General features: G+C 35.7%; 2 protein-coding genes across 3 annotated transcripts; one reads left to right on the forward strand and one right to left on the reverse strand.

Annotated features, from left to right (window-relative positions):
* Positions 1 to 2376: 2376 nt before the first annotated feature.
* LOC107685906 (phosphatidylinositol N-acetylglucosaminyltransferase subunit Q-like) lies at positions 2377 to 9980 on the reverse strand. The gene is given in 11 exon segments (XM_016482641.1): positions 2377 to 2916; positions 3165 to 3226; positions 3443 to 3557; positions 4263 to 4343; positions 4422 to 4533; positions 5070 to 5223; positions 5309 to 5447; positions 7701 to 7821; positions 8432 to 8563; positions 8653 to 9392; positions 9720 to 9980. Coding segments are annotated over 10 exon segments (1767 nt in total). The 5' UTR covers positions 9351 to 9392; positions 9720 to 9980; the 3' UTR covers positions 2377 to 2763.
* Positions 9981 to 13820: 3840 nt separating this feature from the next.
* LOC107685908 (suppressor of cytokine signaling 1-like) lies at positions 13821 to 17557 on the forward strand. 2 transcript variants are annotated; one of them, XM_016482647.1, is made up of 2 exons: positions 13821 to 13899; positions 16703 to 17557. In XM_016482647.1, exon 2 carries the CDS (start codon positions 16777 to 16779, stop codon positions 17368 to 17370), a length of 594 nt encoding a protein of 197 aa, XP_016338133.1. In that variant the 5' UTR covers positions 13821 to 13899; positions 16703 to 16776; the 3' UTR covers positions 17371 to 17557. The 2 variants fall into 2 exon arrangements, with proteins under 2 accessions (XP_016338133.1, XP_016338132.1); XM_016482646.1 differs by lacking the exon at positions 13821 to 13899 and adding an exon at positions 16040 to 16235.
* The last annotated feature ends 1697 nt before the right edge of the window (positions 17558 to 19254 follow it).

Raw genomic sequence — 19254 nt, forward strand, 5'->3', positions numbered from 1 at the left:
TTATATAAATGTAATATAAACTAATATACTTAAATTATAATAAATAAATAAATAAATAGGTGACAATGTTAATAAAATAAAATATTTACTATAAATATTTAAATATTTTGAAATAAATAAAGTGAAAATGTTAATACATTATTTAATATAAGGTGTAATTAAAATGTTTTAACAAAATTAACATAAACTAATAAAATAAATAAATAAATAAATTAATTAATTAATAAATACCCACAACCCTAATAAGGACAAACAGTTTAAATAGATCGTAAAGATAGATAATATTTTAAATAATAAATAAATAAATAATATAAACATTTATCAAGACATTAATGAGCATTACGGGGGAAAAAAATCTTTAGGTGTGTTTTGTATAAATGTTTAATGCCTTTGAATGTGCCTAACAATGTTGCCTAGGTAGGCAGCATGCTAGGTTTTGAGACGCAGCCATTCATACAGTACACACAACACAACCCACCTGCTACTGGCTGTCTAGATTCATTTGGTCTCAGGGTGTATATAGAGACAGGTGATGTATATGTCCAACAATCTTTTATTTTTAATTATGTAACCGTTTAAACTGAGGGACAGTTGGTACTAATTCTATTTATTTTTGTCGGTCTGTTGTTAAATATTTTGTATTAGAAACACTCATCATGTTGTTCCAAACCTGTATGACTTTCTGTCTTCCGTGTAACACAAAAGGAGATGCTAGGTTGAACGACAACCTCAGTTACCCTTCACTTTCACTGTACGGAAAAATTGTCATGCTGTGAAAGTGAATGACTGAGGCTGTCAGTTCCTATATTCTGCATACATATATAAGGCGAGTAAATAGTGATTTTTGGGTGAACTATCCCTTTAAATCTAACTTTAAAAAAATCTAAATGTATTGTTTTCACCTTATGTTTCCAGCACTTATAATACAGGTTACTGGTCTTGTGGCAGATGTGCTGGGGACAAGCCAGAGGTCTCTGCACTTTCTGGAATCAAAAGAAAATAATCCCCCTCCCCCTGAATAGATTAAAATGCAAATTGCTGTATGAAGTCTTTGTGTCTGCCTATCGAGATTACAGCTACATGAGGGTCTCAAGGGAGACAAAGGGACATCTGGACCCTGCATCAAGTTCTACACCAGCCATTAAAAAACATAAACGCTCACCCCCAGCATATACATAATAGCGCTTGTTCTCCTAGGATGAGATATGTGACAGTATTCTGTCCATTTCCTTTTTATGGTCATATATAGAAAGCATCGAAAAATTTACTATAAACTATGACTATACACTATAAAACACAGACCTACTAATAATAATTTATATATTAGACAACAGCTCAGTAAGTTTGGGGTCAGTGAGATTTTTTAATGTTTTCGGAAGAAGTGTCAGTAAAAGCACTAAAGTACAGTAGAATCTATAATATTGCAAACTTAGCATCATTACTCCAGTCTTCAGTGTCACATGATCCTTCAGAAATCATTCTAATATGCTGATTTGCTGCTCAAGAAACATTTCATTTTATTTTTAATGTTGAAAACGGTTGTGCTGCCGAATATCTATGTGAAAACAGTGATGCATTTGTTTTTCAGGATTCTTTGATTAAAGGGGTCATATGATGCTGCTAAAAAGAACAGTATTTGGTGTATTTGGTGTAATGAAATGTGTTTATGTGGTTTAAGGTTAAAAAAACACATTATCGCATCATATGACCCCTTTAATAAAAGAACAGCATTTACTTTAAGTAGAAATGTTTGGTAACACTATAGAAGTCTTCTTCACTGTCCCTTTTTGATCAATTTAATGCAGCCCTTGCTAAAGAAAAGTTTTATTTCTTGTAAACAAACAAACAAAAAAAATAATAGAGAAAGAGAGAGAGTTGGAGTTATAGTTATACCAGGGATAACATATATATTTCAACTTTCAACTACCCATCTTTGTGTCGGAAATACACAACTGTTTTGCCCTTAACAAAACCATGAAGGTGAATTAGCTCAGATGTTTTTCATGTGTCATTGAATAATCAGAAGCCACGGCTGTCATAGCTGTGTTGTGCTCTCAGTCCAGTCTGAGCACATTCTTTTCAGGCTGCTCTCCCAAACAAAAGATCCAAGACTAGTTATATTAGCACGTTTCTGAAAATGGGTAAACTTTAAATAGCAACTGTTTATAGTCCAAACATAAATCATACAAGTATGATCTAAGATGCACAAAGATACTGTAATATATAAAATGGTATTAAATGAACTTTATTGATGTAAATTTAGAGTTTGAAAATCAACAGCACAAATGCATAGTTTGATCATGATCATCTGCATTTATAAAAATCTTGATTTGATTAAATCACTTATATTAATAATAATAGCTACAAAACAACAATTTGGCAACACTGACATAACAAGTGGTTCATGGTCAAATAATTTACACAAATCTGTATTAAATTCAACATTCAGAGCCAGTACACATTAGTCAGCTAGATTAGAATACAATATAATTAATCAATTTTTAAATTTTCAGTGTTATAAAAAGTTGTAGATGTTTTAAAATAAATACAAAAACAAAAAAAATAATAATCACAGTTTCAATCAAAGATTCTGATCAATGTTTGTATAAGGAAAGATTGTGGTTTAAATCTACAATGTAGGGATATCTACTTCTGTTAAAAACCTAATTAAGACTATCATGAAATTTAGTGGAGTCTGACCAATAGAGAACCTTCTCCCAGTGTTCATGTGTCTGGCTGCTGTTGGTCTACCAGGTCCCAAAATTAGTCCGTCTTGTCAGTTTTCTGCTTCCAGGGGTAAATGAGTTCTCCGACAAACAGCTTCTTGCACAATGCGGCCCAGGAATCCTTAGGGTAACAGCTATACGTGGGCGTCCGGTAACATTGCAGTACAGAGCTGCACTTCAATGGGTTGATCTGAAGGTGGAGAAAAGAAAATACATTTTTCATTCATGCTTGCTCATCTGCTATATGATTCATTATCAAACTTTAGAGACAAGTAAAGGATGTCCAGTGTTTGCACTGCACACAGTGAGCCAAACAAAGCTATTCAATAGCCCTCATATCCATCCCACAAAATCAGCAGGGCAAACCCAAACCACAAATGAAACCCAAGCAAAAATAAACTACAGGATGACAAGCTGTTTTAGCAACAATCAACCTACCTCCATCATCAGGTGAAGAGGAGTTCCTGGCTCCTGGCAAAGCACCTTGAATTTAACACCCTCTGGAATACAAAAAGATTCATAAAGTGTTTAATTAACCAGTCAGTTATATAAACACATAATTAAGCAAGCGGTTTTCACTGAAGGTCAGTATATGACTGCACTACATGGCCTAGAAGTACATTCATAGTTTCATCTCTATCATCAAGTGTTATGTCAGTTACAAAATGTAAGACCTTTTTTCATTGATTTCTTCAGTGTGTTACAGTATGGCTCACCTGCCAGTCTGTATGGTCTGCAGATACGTAGGCCGATGGCAAATAGGGGGAAAGAGTTGATGAAGTCGACACTAAGGTGAATCACGCCCTGAAACAGCACCACCACCAGCCGCAGCTAGAAACAGAGAAACCAATTACTTGTTATTAATATAGAAATTCTATATTTATGATTTACTATTTATGAATCATTACAAAAACCATATTATGTTTTCCACAAAAGTATTAAGCACCACAACTCTTTTCAACATTGATAATAAGAAATGTTTCTTGAACAGCAAATGATTTCTGAAGGATCATGTGACACTGAAGACTGGAGTAATGATGCTGAAAATTCAGCTTTGCATCACAGGAATAAATTACATTTTAAAATATATTGCAATAGAAAACTGTAAAATTGTAATAATATTTTGTATTTAAAATAACTATTTTAAATAGTAATAATATTTTGCAATATTCCTGTTTTTACTGCATTTGTGATCCAATAAATGCAGTGTTGGTGAGTATAAAAGACTTTCAAAACCATAAAAAAAATACAGACCCCAAACTTTTGAACAGTAGTGTATAGGCCATTGCAAGCAAAAAACCCCATCAAGAGTCAAGAGCTAAAATGTGATAATTACCTTATAATATTCATAATGACCACATTCATAATGCACCCCCAAAAATAAATAAATAAATAAAAACAATCATAATATAGTGGCAAATCAATGCAGCTGACTTCTGGACTGATGTAACAATTGTGTGAAAATAATTGCATCAAACGGTTCAATGGGGCTGTTGGAATAAGGGTGAGGTTAAATCTCATGTCAGAGTGACTCACCAGGGTAAAGACCAGGTAATACAAGGCAGTGGTGGGAAGCAGGAACAGCAGAATCGTAAAGAGCAAAGTGCCAATGAACAACTGCAAAGGAAACAGAGTAGTGTCAGCTGTGTTCTGTAGGGATGTGCTGAATAGCTAGTGGTTGTGCAAGACATGTACCTGGTCCAGGTCGTATGAGCACGAGTCAACCCTCTGCCTCAATACATTCCATTTCTTTCCCCTGAAGAGCCGCCACAGGGAGGAGAGACCATAGATCTTCAGACAGTAGAGTCTGACAACAGAGATAAGAAAGTACACTTCACAAACAAAGAAACTGTGCTGCAAATCTCAGAAATTATTAAAAGCCCTGCAATGTTGTGCCAAGGGTAATATGAAAATAAAAGATGCAAGACTGTAAATATAAATGGCAAGTAGCTGCCCAGACAGATCTGAGATAGAATCTTAAAGAGATAGTACACCTAAAATTCCATCATGGTTTATGTTCTCTCATGTCTTTCCAACCCTGTATAACTTTCTTTCTAGAATGGAACATAATATTCACTTTTATTTCACACAATGAAAGGGAATGGTGACCTTGGCGGTCCATGGTTCCTATCCACTTTTATAACACGTTAAACAGCAGACATTGGACATTTTGTAAAGATAGAAAGTCGTACAGATTTGGAATGACAAAGTAAACTGAATGAGTACACAACCTTCATTTCTGGGTGAACGAGCCCTTAATGAAGCATAGATATAAAAGTTGACACTGCCCTCTACTGGAAGTGCAGAAACATGACAGTACGTAACAACAAAACTGAACCTCACCTTGCCCCATACACATAAAAACAGTAGATGTGGAACGTGAGGAGGGCCACAATGTCCGACAATACGGAAAGAGCAAAGGTCAATCCCAGGCAGGCTGAAAGTCCAACATACCACAGGATCCTCTCGATGAAAGGAGACATCAGATGGATGTAACCTGCGGACACAATCACAAGACATACAGGCGATTCATTAATAAGCATGAAACACCATCAGAATGCTCGAACTGAAGATCTACTTACTGCTCCACAGATGAATGTGGTAGAGAAAGAATCTCCCCAGCACCTGGTCGAGAGCTCGGTTCATCTTCAGTCCAGCAGGAGCTCCCATCAGCCATTCTAACAGCTCCTAGCCATTCTAATGTAGCTCTTTAGCCACACGCTGCAAGATAATCCAAGACTTTCAGTAAAACAACATCTCGCATCTCGGAATATAGAGGAAAAAAATGTATTTTATTCAAAGATTATGGGAAAAAAATATGGATTTGCTGCAGATGCTGATATTTATATGTGACCGTGGACCACAACACCAGTCATAAGAGTCCATTTTCCAAAATTGAGATTTATAGATCTTTACTTAATATCCTAATGATTTTTGGCATAAAAGAAAAATGGATAATTTTGACCCATACAATGTATTGTTGGCTATTGCTACAAATATACCCCAGCGACTTAAGACTGCTTTTGTGCTCCAGGGTCACATGTGATGAAATTCTGCTGCTTGTAATGTAAATCAATGAGATCTTTATAACAGTAGAGCAGATATTAATACTAATCTGTGTCTTACCAGCCATCAGGAGACATATGATGCACATTGAGAAAGCAACCACCATGATGATCGGCAGCTGAAAAGGGAAAAAAATAATATCCAGTTATGACATTAAAGAACATTACATTAAAAATATGCACAAATGAATTGTTCATATTAAGATCAATAACATTCATTTAGAAAACAGATGATATTTTATCTACATTTCATGTCAGCTTTAATACAAGATGTAGTATTTAAAAAAGCATGCTTAAATCCTTGCAAAACTCATGAGGGCTCAGTAATATTAATGCAATCAAATCATGTATATTCGATATATCAATAAATGTTCTGCTTTTAAATTCTAAATGTATTAACTTGAAATCATCTTATATGTGGATGGAAGCAAGTGTAAGATCCTCCCTTTTTTCTTTTTAATAACCATAATTAGGGCCATGCAATACAGTGATTTTACCATGGTAACTGGTAAGTGATGTAAGTTGTAATACAAATCAGAAAAATAATAGTAAATCCTTATTACTGGCTTATTACTTTTATAAAGCAGCAGCAGCAGCATGATGAAAGAAATCAGTGCTCCATAAATACAGTTATGTTGTATTCTGCTGCTGAAAGGGTTGAAAACAAATGCCGAAGTCGTCTAAGACAAGAGTGTCAGTGTGTTCAAGGACTTTAATCTGACCCTGGCTGCAAAGAAACCATGTTTTTCTGGGTTCACAGCTCAATCTGGTTCTTACCGTGAGGAACTTCCAGTCTTTGGGCTCATGTAGAGGAGTGTTCATATCTGCCTCTTCCACTGCATAGTTACCCAGAAACAGGTCAATGGAGTCCTGCATAAAGACATGAACCTCTATATCAGATCCTGCACTCTTCATCCACAGCAAAGAAATCAAACACAAAACACGTCTTCCTACTGCAGCGACTTCATCAGCAAGTTTAGTCCCTAGAAAAGGGTTTCCAAACTGGGGTTTGTGAGTAAAATAACAGATCAAAATCAAATAATTAATTAACTATTAAAAAGGAAACTTAAAAAAAAAATTTTTTAATTAAAAATAAATAAAAAAATTTCGTAATAAAAAAAAACATTACAAATTAATTACATCACAAAAATGTTTAAATGGCTTTAAAATAAAAAATATTTTAAAAAGTAAAAAATATGTAAAACACAACCATAAAAATGCAAAATTAAAATAAATACAAATTTTATTACAAATGAAAATAAATAAAAATATCAATTACATCATAAAAATAAAGTAATATTTAAACGACTTTAAAATCAAAAATATTTTAAAATATAAAAAATATGCAAAACCCTTACTCAAGAAAACAAATATATATATAAATATATATTATGTTGTGTGTGCAAATATATATATATATATATATATACAGATAGATATATAGATAGATATATAGATAGATATACACACTACCCTTTAAATGTTTGGGGTTAGTAAGATTTTTATTTAGGAAGAAATTAATAATTTTATTCTGCAAGGATGTGTTAAAATTATCAAAATTGACAGCAAAGACATCATAATGTTATAAAGTTTTCGGTTTCAAATAAATGCAGTGGCTGAACTTTCTTTTAATCAAAGAACTGTTTTCAATACTGATAATAATAATAAATAAATCAATAAATAATAAATTTTCTTGAGCACAAAATCAGCATATTAGAATGATTTTAAAATATATTAAAATAGAAAAGTTATTTTAAATTGTAATAATATTTCACTGTATTGTTCGTCAAATAAAGCAGCCTTGTTGAGCATAGACTTTTCAACTAGACTTTCAGAAACATTAAAATTTAAAAAATCGTACCAATCCCAAACATTTTCGCAAATGTGATATAATAGGGATCATACTTACATCAGCCACAGGTACCAAAGTATCTGCTAATTTGCTAATACGATTCTCCCTATAAAGCCATGAGATAAGCAGCAAACCAAGGGCTATGTCCAGAAGAAAAGACACAAAAATGTTTGCTTTTCTGCAGAGGGTGAAAAAAAGAAAGGTGTGAGAATATGATTTATTAAATAACAAAGGAGCAACATGGCACATGGATCATACATTTTTTTTTTATAATAAGCATGTTTTTAATTGCTGAATTAAATTTCATTTTGGTATTTTTTGGAGCATAAACAAAAATGTAAATGTAAACTCTCCTGATAAGGAAGCTCATTAAAAGAATTAATAAAAAAAAAAGAAACTTTTTTTTTTTTTTACTTTTTATGAGACGGCATGGTTAGTGACTCCCCAAAAACATAATTATATTTATTAATTAATGACTCATGATTGTTTGTTTTTACTTATTGCCATCCAAAATATATGTAAAACATTTTGGGGATGATGATGTGTGTACACTCCAAAGTATTTTAAGTGTAAGGAAAATATGTTTTTACTTGTTGTTACTTGTTACACCACAAGGGTCATTAAATTGAAACTTTTCTCAGTATAACGTGTTTCAAAACCATATGAAACCAACATAAATACAAAGAGGAAGAGTACATTTCTATGAAGTTGGCACATGTATTTTAAACTTATTTTTTTCTTTTTGTTATTAATGGTGTTCTTGTATGTCATTGACCCAAGTACTGTACCTCATGAATTCCATGTGTGTAGCAGCTTTTTTGGGAGAGAAAACAGTCTTGAAATGAACTGCCCTGTACCCCGACTGAACACAGGTGGACAGCTTGCTTGAGATGAACAGCACTGGATACAAATGTAAAATCCTGTAAAATACCAAAAGATTTGAATATGAATTATCATCATCACTCTTCAGCACCACTGAACAGGTTCAAGCTGAGACACATTAACTCACCTGAAGCTGCAAAACCAGTGCCACAGAGACAGCAGCCATGTCAGGAAGATGCAGACCGGAACAGATGCTTGTTTTAGAAGCTCTGCAATAATACTAGCCTCCCTGCCTTCAGACTGCCAGTGGGTGAGTTTGAGAGGCCCATCGTCATATTTGTCGAGGAAAAAGAGAGGCTGACTGTGAGCAACTGTCTGGAAGACCAAACGCAGCTCTGAGTGCTCAATATCAGACTTCTGGCCGACATCCTGTACCGGGTGAAGCTGGGACAGCATAACCTTCCTCTGGTCGTAATGAATGAGGATGATCTTATCTCCCTCACTGCCTTCATCGCCGTTCTTCTGCTCCCGGTCCTGTAGAAGTTTCCCATTGTTTTGGACCACCTGACAAATAAAACCTCTTTTGCCAATCTCACGGCTCAACTGCAGCCAACATTTCTGAGGAAAGATGGTACTCAGGTCTTTTAGGAAGCTGTCCATTCCTTCCTTGCCTTCTTTGGGCATACTCCAGGAGCCCAGGACGGTCAGATCCACCTGAGTCTGGCTCTGCAGCTCACTCAAGTACTTCTTCACCTGACCCGGTATGAAGGGGTAGTGAATGACAGCCAGTACCACAGCAGAATTGTGACCTGGGATCCAGTGCCCAACCAGCAGGCCGCTGTCGGCAGTGTTGCAGCATTGGGGAAAGAAGATCTTCAGCACCATGATGGTGTGCTATAAAGTACGGCAACAGCTAAAGATACACTCCTGTATGGGCAAAAGAGCATTATCAAAAGGCTGAAAACAAGAAAATATAATGCATATTATATGCATATTATATGCAAAATTTTGAGTTGTCAAGTCAAAAATAAACATGTAAGTTAGTTGCTTAGAAGCATCCACAAATCTAGCGAGAACAGCTCTGTTGTACTCGTGCCCTTCAAATCATTTGAACACGAATTTGGGTCGTTTCTATGGTAACCACACGCTCGGGGCAAAACTCGTATCGATTTAATTAGCAATTTTACCGTGACCAAATGCAGGGACATACTACTATATGTTGTAATTAGTAGTGAAGTACTAAAAAAAAATTACCTTGTAGAATTTAAAGGGCAAGGATTTCTGTGAAGTTGCTTTTATCTTGTAACCGACAACGAGCAAGGTAACTCTTCTATGTGCGTTAATCAACGCTGGCATGCTCCCAAAAATTTTTTAAATCATAGGAAAACAGCACCCGATATAATAGTCCAGTTCCGACTCTCGCTGAACTAACTGAAAACCGGTTTTCCATAGAAGCAGACAGACCATCATAACGATCGTATTGTTGATAGCCCGTCATTGAAATCCCGTCGGGTGAACTCAAGGGATGTTTTCAGTTCCGTCCCAAATAATTCACGTAGCATTTGACTTTATTTGACTAATTTCACAATGGCAGGTTTAACCCAGAAGTAAACAGAATTATATATATATACAGGGGTGCACGTTTTTCAGCCTGGTTCTCATAAGAGAACCTGGAGATTTGGTTTGGTCCTCACACTGCACATAGTGTAACCCATTAAATACAACTATAAAAAAGAAAGTAATCGTAGTGATAATATTGTTGCACTTTACTTATTTAGATAAAAAAAATGAAATAAACTAAATAATAAAGTGTGATAATACTATTATATTTTAAAATAAAAAGAGAGTATTAAATAAAAATACAACAATTTTATAGTAAACTTAATAATAAAATGCTAACATTTACTTATTTACTTTTACTTTTTAAAGATGAATTTTCATTATTTTCAAACGTAAAATCAGCAGGCTTTTATTTTGGCGGGTTGCCGTCAAGTAAGTATATGTGACCCTGGACCACAAAACCAGTCTGAATATATTATATGGGTATATTTGAAGCAATTGCCAAAAATACATTGTATGGGTCAAAATTATAGATTTTTCTTTTATGCCAAAAACCATTAGTATATTAAGTAAAGATCATGTTCCATGAAGATATTTTGTAAATTTCCCACTGTAAATATATTAAAACTTAATTTCTGATTAGTAATATGCATTGCTAAGAACTTCATTTGGGCAACTTTAAAGGCGATTTTCTCAATATTTTGCTTTTTTTGCACCCTCAGATTCCAGATTTTCAAATAGTTGTATCTCGGCCAAATATTGTCCTATCCTACCATACATCAATGGAAAGCTTATTTATTCAGCTTTCAGATGATGTATAAATCTCAATTTCGAAAAATGTACCCTTTTGACTGGTTTTGTGGTCCAGGGTCACATATGCGCTTCCAGGTTTAGCGCTGCCGACTGAAGCGCATCAGTGAATGAAATGTCACAGTTTTGCATTGTGCTTTGAAAATGGCTGCGGGTAGCCTAGATTTATGTATCTATTAAGTTTGAATATAAATCTTATACAGTATTACAGTTTGTCTATCTAAGATGGTAATTGTGCATTAACAGCTGTCAACCATGTCGGTATGCAAATGCTCTCAGAACTTATTTACACAGCGCATTTTTTATTTTGGTCGCGCATGCGCACCTGCATAGCACTTATGTGCACCCCTGTATGTATGTATATATATATATATATATATATATATATATATATTGTGTTGATCGCATACTCAAACACAATAATATTCCCTTGCTATCGTCTTTGTTTTATATGTAAACCTAACAGAGACCATTAAGATCATTATGATCAAGTCGGTTAAATACCAAGGGTTCACTCAAAACAAATCCGCTTTTAGCCATTATGCCACACGCAGTTGGAAGGAAGCAGCTTCCAGAAGAGATCAGATGTAGGCTACTACAACAGACATCATATAAATCCAGACTAAAAACACATCTATGTAGCTGTGCATTTACTGAATGAGCGCTGAGCCCTACTGACTGCACTGTATCATCTTATGTAGCTATTCTTCTCTCTTTTATTCCCCCTTGCTTTTAATCAATATTTTTTCTTCTTTTTCTTTAGACATCTGTTATGATTACTTAACTTTTTTATGTAAAGCACTTTGAATTAGGCCTACCATTGTGTATGAAATGTGCTAAATAAACTTGCCTTGCAAAAGTCAGAAGAGTCACATGAACTGCCGATCGGTGTCTGAATAGGACTTAAATGAAGCGTTAGCTATCTTAACATACAAGACAAAAGGGCCCTCTTAAGAACCAGCCTTTCTTTCCTGATAACAGCTTCACATATGATAAGACTTGAATTTCAAGAGGGAACTGAAGCAAATATGAACAAGAACTGTGGATGAATCTTTTATTAAAAGTACATTTAATTAGGCCTAAGTCACTGTGCAAATGTAAAGTGACATTTTTTTCACCTTTAATCTATTTTCACATAGGTGTGCAGTTTACTCATAAATAAAACATTTAACTTCATATAATACTATGTGCACTAATAAGTTTAATGATCCTTGACAAATGAGAAAAGCATGTGTGGAAAAAAAAAACAACCACCCTGAATCCGGCATGTCTACACTGGTCACTAGACATTATAGCAAGTAGCAACATTATTTGACTTTTCTCAATTAATTGAAATTATGTGTAATTGATAGTTAGACATATAGTTTCCAAAAGATGGTGCTGGAGTTGCAATAATATAATCTAACAATCATATTCAACCCGAAATATTCAACTTCAATATTCAGGATTATTCAGGGAATAACAGAAATAACAGGAAGAGTTTACTGAACTGCAATAAAAGGAAATTCAATACAGACACAAAAGCTTTAAGACGAAGCATATATAATCACATCATTAATCAATTGCCTCTTGAGGCACAAACTGTCGTGGAGGAGAATTACAGGAAGACGGTTCCTTTATTTCCCATTTTTTTGCTGCGGCGCCCGGGGAGCAGTTGGGGGTTCGGTGCCTTGCTCAAGGGTCTCACCTCAGTCGTGGTATTGAAGGTGGGAGAGAGCGCTGTACATTCACTCACCCCACCTACAATCCCCCCGCCAGTATGAGACTCGAACCCACAACCTTGGGTTACGAGTCCGACTCTCTAACCATTAGGCCAGGACTTCCCCCATTCTGTAGAACATAAGAGAATAGCTAGAATATACTGAAGAATGTTTGTAACCAAACAGTTTTGGCTCCCATTAACTTCCATTCTATGGACAAATAAATGCACTGAACGTCAATGGGAACCGAAACTGTTTAATTATGCCATGCAGTAGCCTACACAACGTGTATTCAGTCTTGTTCAAATGTAGAATAAAATTTGTTTTCCAAATTTGATTTAAGCGCTTTCACAGTCTTCCATAAAAATTACATTTATATTATTTTAGTTAAGAGTAATCCGACAGCATCTGCCCAAACTGTCTGGCTCCTGCTTATGTAACAGTACACCTGTGCCCTATATATACACGCCTCTTTAGTGAACAGCACTTTCAGAAAAGATGGTGTTTTCAGGTAAAAATCTGTCGTATAGCTGGCGCCAGTCACGTTGGAATACTTGCAAGGGATTTTTTTTTTTGTATAGTTTTCATGAATTCTCCATAACTTCATAATGATTTATCCACATACACGGAACAAGTTCATTATGATTATGATTTTGTTTAATGACGTTATACATGCATTCTTAATTTGCAAGTCGCTTTGTAAATTGGGTGTAAAAGGGCAAAAACAGCAATTCTACTCTACAATACTGCAAAAATATGTTTCTGCAGAGCTTAATATTGAAATGGGGCCATGATAACAAATGGTTTCATACAAAAACGCAAGGGAAGAAGCGTTTCTAAACATTGGCTACTATTCAAGGAAACCACACTAGGCTTTGTTTATGTGGTTTGGAAAGTCAGTGATGTTTCGTCTGGATCACGTGACTTGAGAACATTTCAAAATGAAAGTGACCTTAGATTATTTTCTTTATCTGATGTCTGAATTACGACAGAACTGATTTTGTGATAATGTACTTTCCGAGACGGGATGACAGATGCAATTCTAAGGAGGTAAAGATGTGAAAGTGAGGTTCAGGACATCTTAACATATAGTTTCTACGTGTAATATTTATTTATTTTTTAAGAGACGATTGTATTTTTGGATTCACTATTTTAAGAAGTGTTCCCTAATTCCCATTAACAGCACCATGTGACTCGAGCAACTGCAGTTTAGGAGAAACAGCACCATCTACAGGAAATGTTATGAGAGCAGGTCACTGGCTTTCACTTTCGTTTTCCCGTAAAGCACTGGAATATGCAGCAAAGATAAAACAGACAGAAATGTTTGAATAGCATACATTCCTTCTCATCCGTAACGGAACAAGGTAAGGATCGTTTTCATGTACGTAATTAAGTAAACGGATTGTAATGATGCAAGCATTTGACAGATTTCCCCTGTACTGAGACTATGCTGTATAAGAGAGAGGTGATTCAGTCAGATAGGCTATTAAAAATCTGCAGCGTATGGCTTTGAGAATGAAACGGATATGCACAAATATGCAACTGATTCCTGGTGGCTATATTCTCAACAGTCCTCGGACAGGCTGGATTTGGAATTATGCATTTGTGTGCATGATGAATAAAAAAATATAGGCCTGTCAACACATACTATAAATATCTGCAGAGAAGGCATGACAGATAATGATGATAACATTGTACCAACATGTCATTCAATAAAAATGTGCCTAACATATTCAGGCAGTTCCTTTATTTGATAAAGAGAATTGTTTCAGGGAAAAGCTCTGATAATTGACACATGCCTGTCTGTTTAGATTCCTCTTCCTTATGTGTGGAAGTGCAAGCACGTTATTCTCCGCTAGTGGTCCTCCTACTGTAAATATGTGTCTTTCTGAGAAATACAAGAGAAATGAAAGCATAACCAGAAACTCTGCTCAAAGGCAAACAACTCGCTGTAAAGAAAATACTCCCTCTAATTTGCATGACTGGAATTTCAGTTTCACAATGATATCATTTAAACGAATCACAGAGTGAGAAGAGTTAATTTTACTCAAAAGGTATTTTGTTGTACTCTGATGTCATTCTTCTTGTTAATAGGGCTTTCAGGATATGGCTTATACACATGTAAGTCTCATTGACTGGGCCATAAAGACTAAAAGCTCATGGAGACAATACATTTTTGACTCCCCCCGAAATTGTGTGCAATTAAACATATTCTGGAGATGTAATTTTTTAAATAATAATTTAGGCACAAATGCTGTGATGTTTAATAAGCAGAAACTCTTGTGCAGTGTTTACTATGTCTGAGTGTCTATATGCATGTTGTCATGCAACTTAAAGACTATCTCTATTTGTAAGAAATTAAACTCATGGATAAATGTTTGCCTGGTCCGCAGATGTGGATTTAGTGGCTGAAAGTTTGTTTCATTTATGGCTAATGCATGTTTAACCCCAAGATGCATGAACTTTTATTTATTCTCAAAAAAAAAAAAAACATTCCTAAGACTTACTAAAGTCTTCAGTGTCACATGAGCCTTCAGAAATCATTCCAACAAGTTGATTTATTATCAATGTTGGAAACAGTTGTGCTGCTTAATGATTTTTTTGGAACCTGTGATATTGTTTTCAGGATTATTTTATGAACAAAATGAAATATTTTCTTACAATATACGTCTTTATTATCACTTTTGATCAATTTAACACATCCTTGCTGAACAAAAGCATTAATTTCTTTCAAAAATAAGATGATGATGAGTAACGATGATGAAAATTCGGCATAACACGACAGGAATACATTATATTTAAAAGCATATTAAAATAGAAAACTGTTATTTTAAGTTGCAATAATATTTCACAATATTACTGTTTTTTCTGTATTTCTGATCAAATAAATGCAGCCTTGATGAGCAGAAGAGACTTCTTTAAAAAACATTACAATCCCAAACTTTTGAACGGCAGTGTATATATATATATATATATATATATACATATACATATATCTCAATGTTCTTGTCTTTTGATGTTTAGTTACACATCTGCCAACTGCAATCAAAAATAGTAGTAACTATTCCAGAAGCTCTGCGATTTTGGATTTGTTATCATAAAGAAATGATGTAAGAAAACTATTATACACACACACACACACACACATACATACACACATACATACACACACGCATACATACATGCATACATACACACACATACATACACACACACACACACACACACATACATACATACATACATACATACACATACACATACACACACAGCCATATTCATTCAGATAAACTGTAATTTTCTTGGTATTCTTTGGTATAAATATAACTTTATTTGGAAATGCAGAAATGTTTAGAAGAGAAGCGAAAGAACAAACGCGTTACTATGATCTGATTCAGGTAGGAGTGGTTAATCCTGAATTGATTTCAGAGAAAACCTGAAAGTGAAAGGATTCCGGGTAATGGGCGGAGCTGTTCGCATTATATAGTGGTTTCAAAGCGCCTGAGTTCATTCTCACATTAGAACGAGCAGAACGCAAGCGCACAGAGTTTCTGTCGTGCGCTGAGGAAATCTCTGTCGAGACATAACGGTGGAATAAATCAATGGGAGTTCAAAAAAACCTGATTTTGGAAGCGGCGACGAGAGTTTGTCAAAGGCAAAGTTGTATTGACTGCTCTTGGAGTGCATATTCGCTAAAACGGTAAGATCCCAGCTTTACGCGCAACTAAACTTTACTGTTAAAAACGGGTTAACGGACTGTTTTTGATTTAAATGTTTCAATATGCACCAAGGGCGACATTTAAGAACGTTTTGTTCTGTTTATTTACGTTATAATGTAACGCTTATAATAACAAGTATAAAATAAAGTTTAGAATTTAAAAATATTTCGTATTGTAGCAATGTTAAAATAAAAAAGACTTATAAAATAAACTTCTATTACATATTTTTTTAAATAAAAGTTTCATAAAATAAACGTAAACACTAAACGCCTTGATAATGAAGTGAACAGGATTAGTCACTTTTATATTTAAATCCAGATGAGTGAATCACTATCTATGTTGCCATGAAACAAGCCAGTTTATTGCAGCCTATGTGATGTTCAGTACACCATGTGATTGACTTGGAAAGGCCACTGATTAACTGTGTTCTTCACTTGCACTTCAACAGACAGATGAGTCTCATCTAGATGACCTTCCTGTGGTACGGTATGGAAGACCACACTGGTTGGTCTTTCCTGTAGGATGGTGGCACACAGTTCAGTGGAAGGGAATCAAGGCACAGAAGAACCCCAAGCGAGGACAGAAGCCTCCCAATCCCAAAGGTCCAGGCCCAGCCAACAGGCAGCGGTTATCCAGACACATTTCAGGCCCTTCAACTATGCCAGAGACTTCAAGACCATCGCAAAGACCACCTCAATGCTAGAGGAGAGTGGCTTCTATTGGGGTCCCATGACTGTGGAGGAAGCGCATCAGAAGCTGAAGAAAGAGCCAGTCGGAACTTTCCTGATCCGGGACAGTCGTCAGAGCGACATATTCTTTACACTGAGTTACACAGCACAAAACGGTCCCGTCAGCGTCCGGATTACCTTCAAGAATTCCAAATTCAGTCTGACTGGCAGCAAGCAATCTTTTGACTGTCTTTTCAAACTGCTGGAGCACTACATCAGTTCCCCGAAGAAGGGTCTCGTCAGGCCCTACAGGAAAGAACCGGTGCAGTCCCTGCAGCAGCTGTGCCGCAGACGGATTATCGAAACATGCGGCGGAAAAGACATCGACCGCATCCCTGTGCACCCGATCCTCAAAGGCTTCCTCCATGCCTTCCCTCATCCGCTATGAAGACGAGACTCATTGCATTAAAGCACTGCTGGAATATTCTGGAGATACTTGATGGACTCCTCGTGGTCCTGCTCTGTTTTAGGACGCAGGAATCATACTGTAGCACATTTTGGAATATCATTCTTGAACACTGCACAATGAAAGTTTACATTGTTTGTGAATGTTTACACTATATGGGAATATTGTGTTCCTTTGATTCTATTTCTGCTATGCAGATAGATATATTTCAAGATAATACTTTTTATAAAAATAATAAATATATTTGTAAACAACTTAAAACATCTCAATTTTTACTTTTTTTTTGTTGTTGGGGGATTCATACACTCGGAGACCTGAATGGAAGTGCTTTTTTTCAATACAAACAAACAAACATTCACACAAAAAAAAGTTGATTAATTTTTAGAATTAAACTATGTAGGCAAGAACCTTTCTCTCAATATTGTTATTACTTTTTATATAAACAACCTAGACCAAACCACATACAACAAAACAAAAATTAATTAAACAAACTAAATAAAGGCCAGATGACATTTCAAACGATATTGAAGTGCTTATACGCACTATAGGCGAGAAGTTTCCTACATACAAGCTGAACCTCACCCTTGTCTAACAAGATTCAAGATTCATATCTTAGCTTAATCCATGCCCATGAAACCTGCCTTTTTCTTAGAATCTGACATGTCATGTTCAAGCTATGATATATTTTACTAGATTACGGGCTTAGTGTACCTGAATTCCTGAAATGACACATAGACAGGGATTTATAGGAAGTTTAGGCCAGACGTTCTGTAGTGAACCAGGCTGATTAATCTGGGTAGTAGCGTGGTTGAGGGGCGGAGCTGTGGTGACCGTAAACTGCTTATGGCCCAGACAGACATTTACAAGAAATGAAGTGGGTTGTGAGGACTGATGGAGTGTGACAGGGAGGAGCCTGTGATCTCCAGAGACACTCGTACATGGTATCAGTAAAACTCTGCGACACATCTGACAGGCTTACGCAGAAAAATGACTAAAAACAAAACAATACTTGGCATCAGGGGTTCACGTAAACTTTAGATCACTGCTTGAAATTCCATTCGAGGCTGAAGGAAGTGATCCGCACTGCGCAGTCGTCAGATAAGACTAGGACCAGATGTTGTAACACTCTGTATCAGACCTTATTCTGAATCATTATCCTCAATAGAACAATGGCAATTAGCTGTTTTCTGGCTAAATGGAGAGATTCGAATCAATCATTAGCAAAACAGTGGATGAAAACATGTATAAAAGAAGAAAGCTTAATTACAAGTAAGCTTATCTTAAGGGGGAAAAAAAACTTCCTGATTCGAATGAATTTATGTTATCATATTGTGGAAGTTAGGGGGAAATCATTCGATGCGCCGGTTGGCTAATTTATCAAGGGATTTCCCTTCACCACTCTCAAAACAGATTATTGATTAATTTTGTACATTTAATTCACATGTGAATCTGACACAAACTATTTCGATAGGTCCTGAGGTTGACTGCGTGAATTGGTCGATGCGGTACAGGGTAATCAGCCTATCTTCCCTCACTCACCTGTACTGATTAATACACATGAAAGCGCATAGTCACTTCCAGGAAAAGAGGCAGTTGTGTTTCCCTGAAGAGCCCCTAATCTCCACTGCATCTGGCCTCAACTTACACAAACATGCATATGTACACACTCCCGAGCAGTGCATTTCCTTTTGGAACCACAACGCTCCCCTCCAAAACGCAGACACTGACAGATACACACACACAAGCCTGTGTGGGAAATCTGTTCATAGAAACGGCCCTGGTTTGAGCTTTGAGTGCTCAACCTCAACCTATCCATGCAGAAAATTGGAACTCTCAAAGACTTCGTAGTCAAATAAAATAAATTAA

This window comes from Sinocyclocheilus anshuiensis, unplaced genomic scaffold, assembly GCF_001515605.1.
Source record: "Sinocyclocheilus anshuiensis isolate Anshui unplaced genomic scaffold, SAMN03320099.WGS_v1.1 scaffold701, whole genome shotgun sequence".
NCBI lineage: Eukaryota > Metazoa > Chordata > Actinopteri > Cypriniformes > Cyprinidae > Sinocyclocheilus > Sinocyclocheilus anshuiensis.

Bases quoted from the DNA above. Each gene is read 5' to 3' on its own strand.
- LOC107685908 (XM_016482647.1), top strand. From the start codon at position 16,777: ATGGTGGCACACAGTTCAGTGGAAGGGAATCAAGGCACAGAAGAACCC.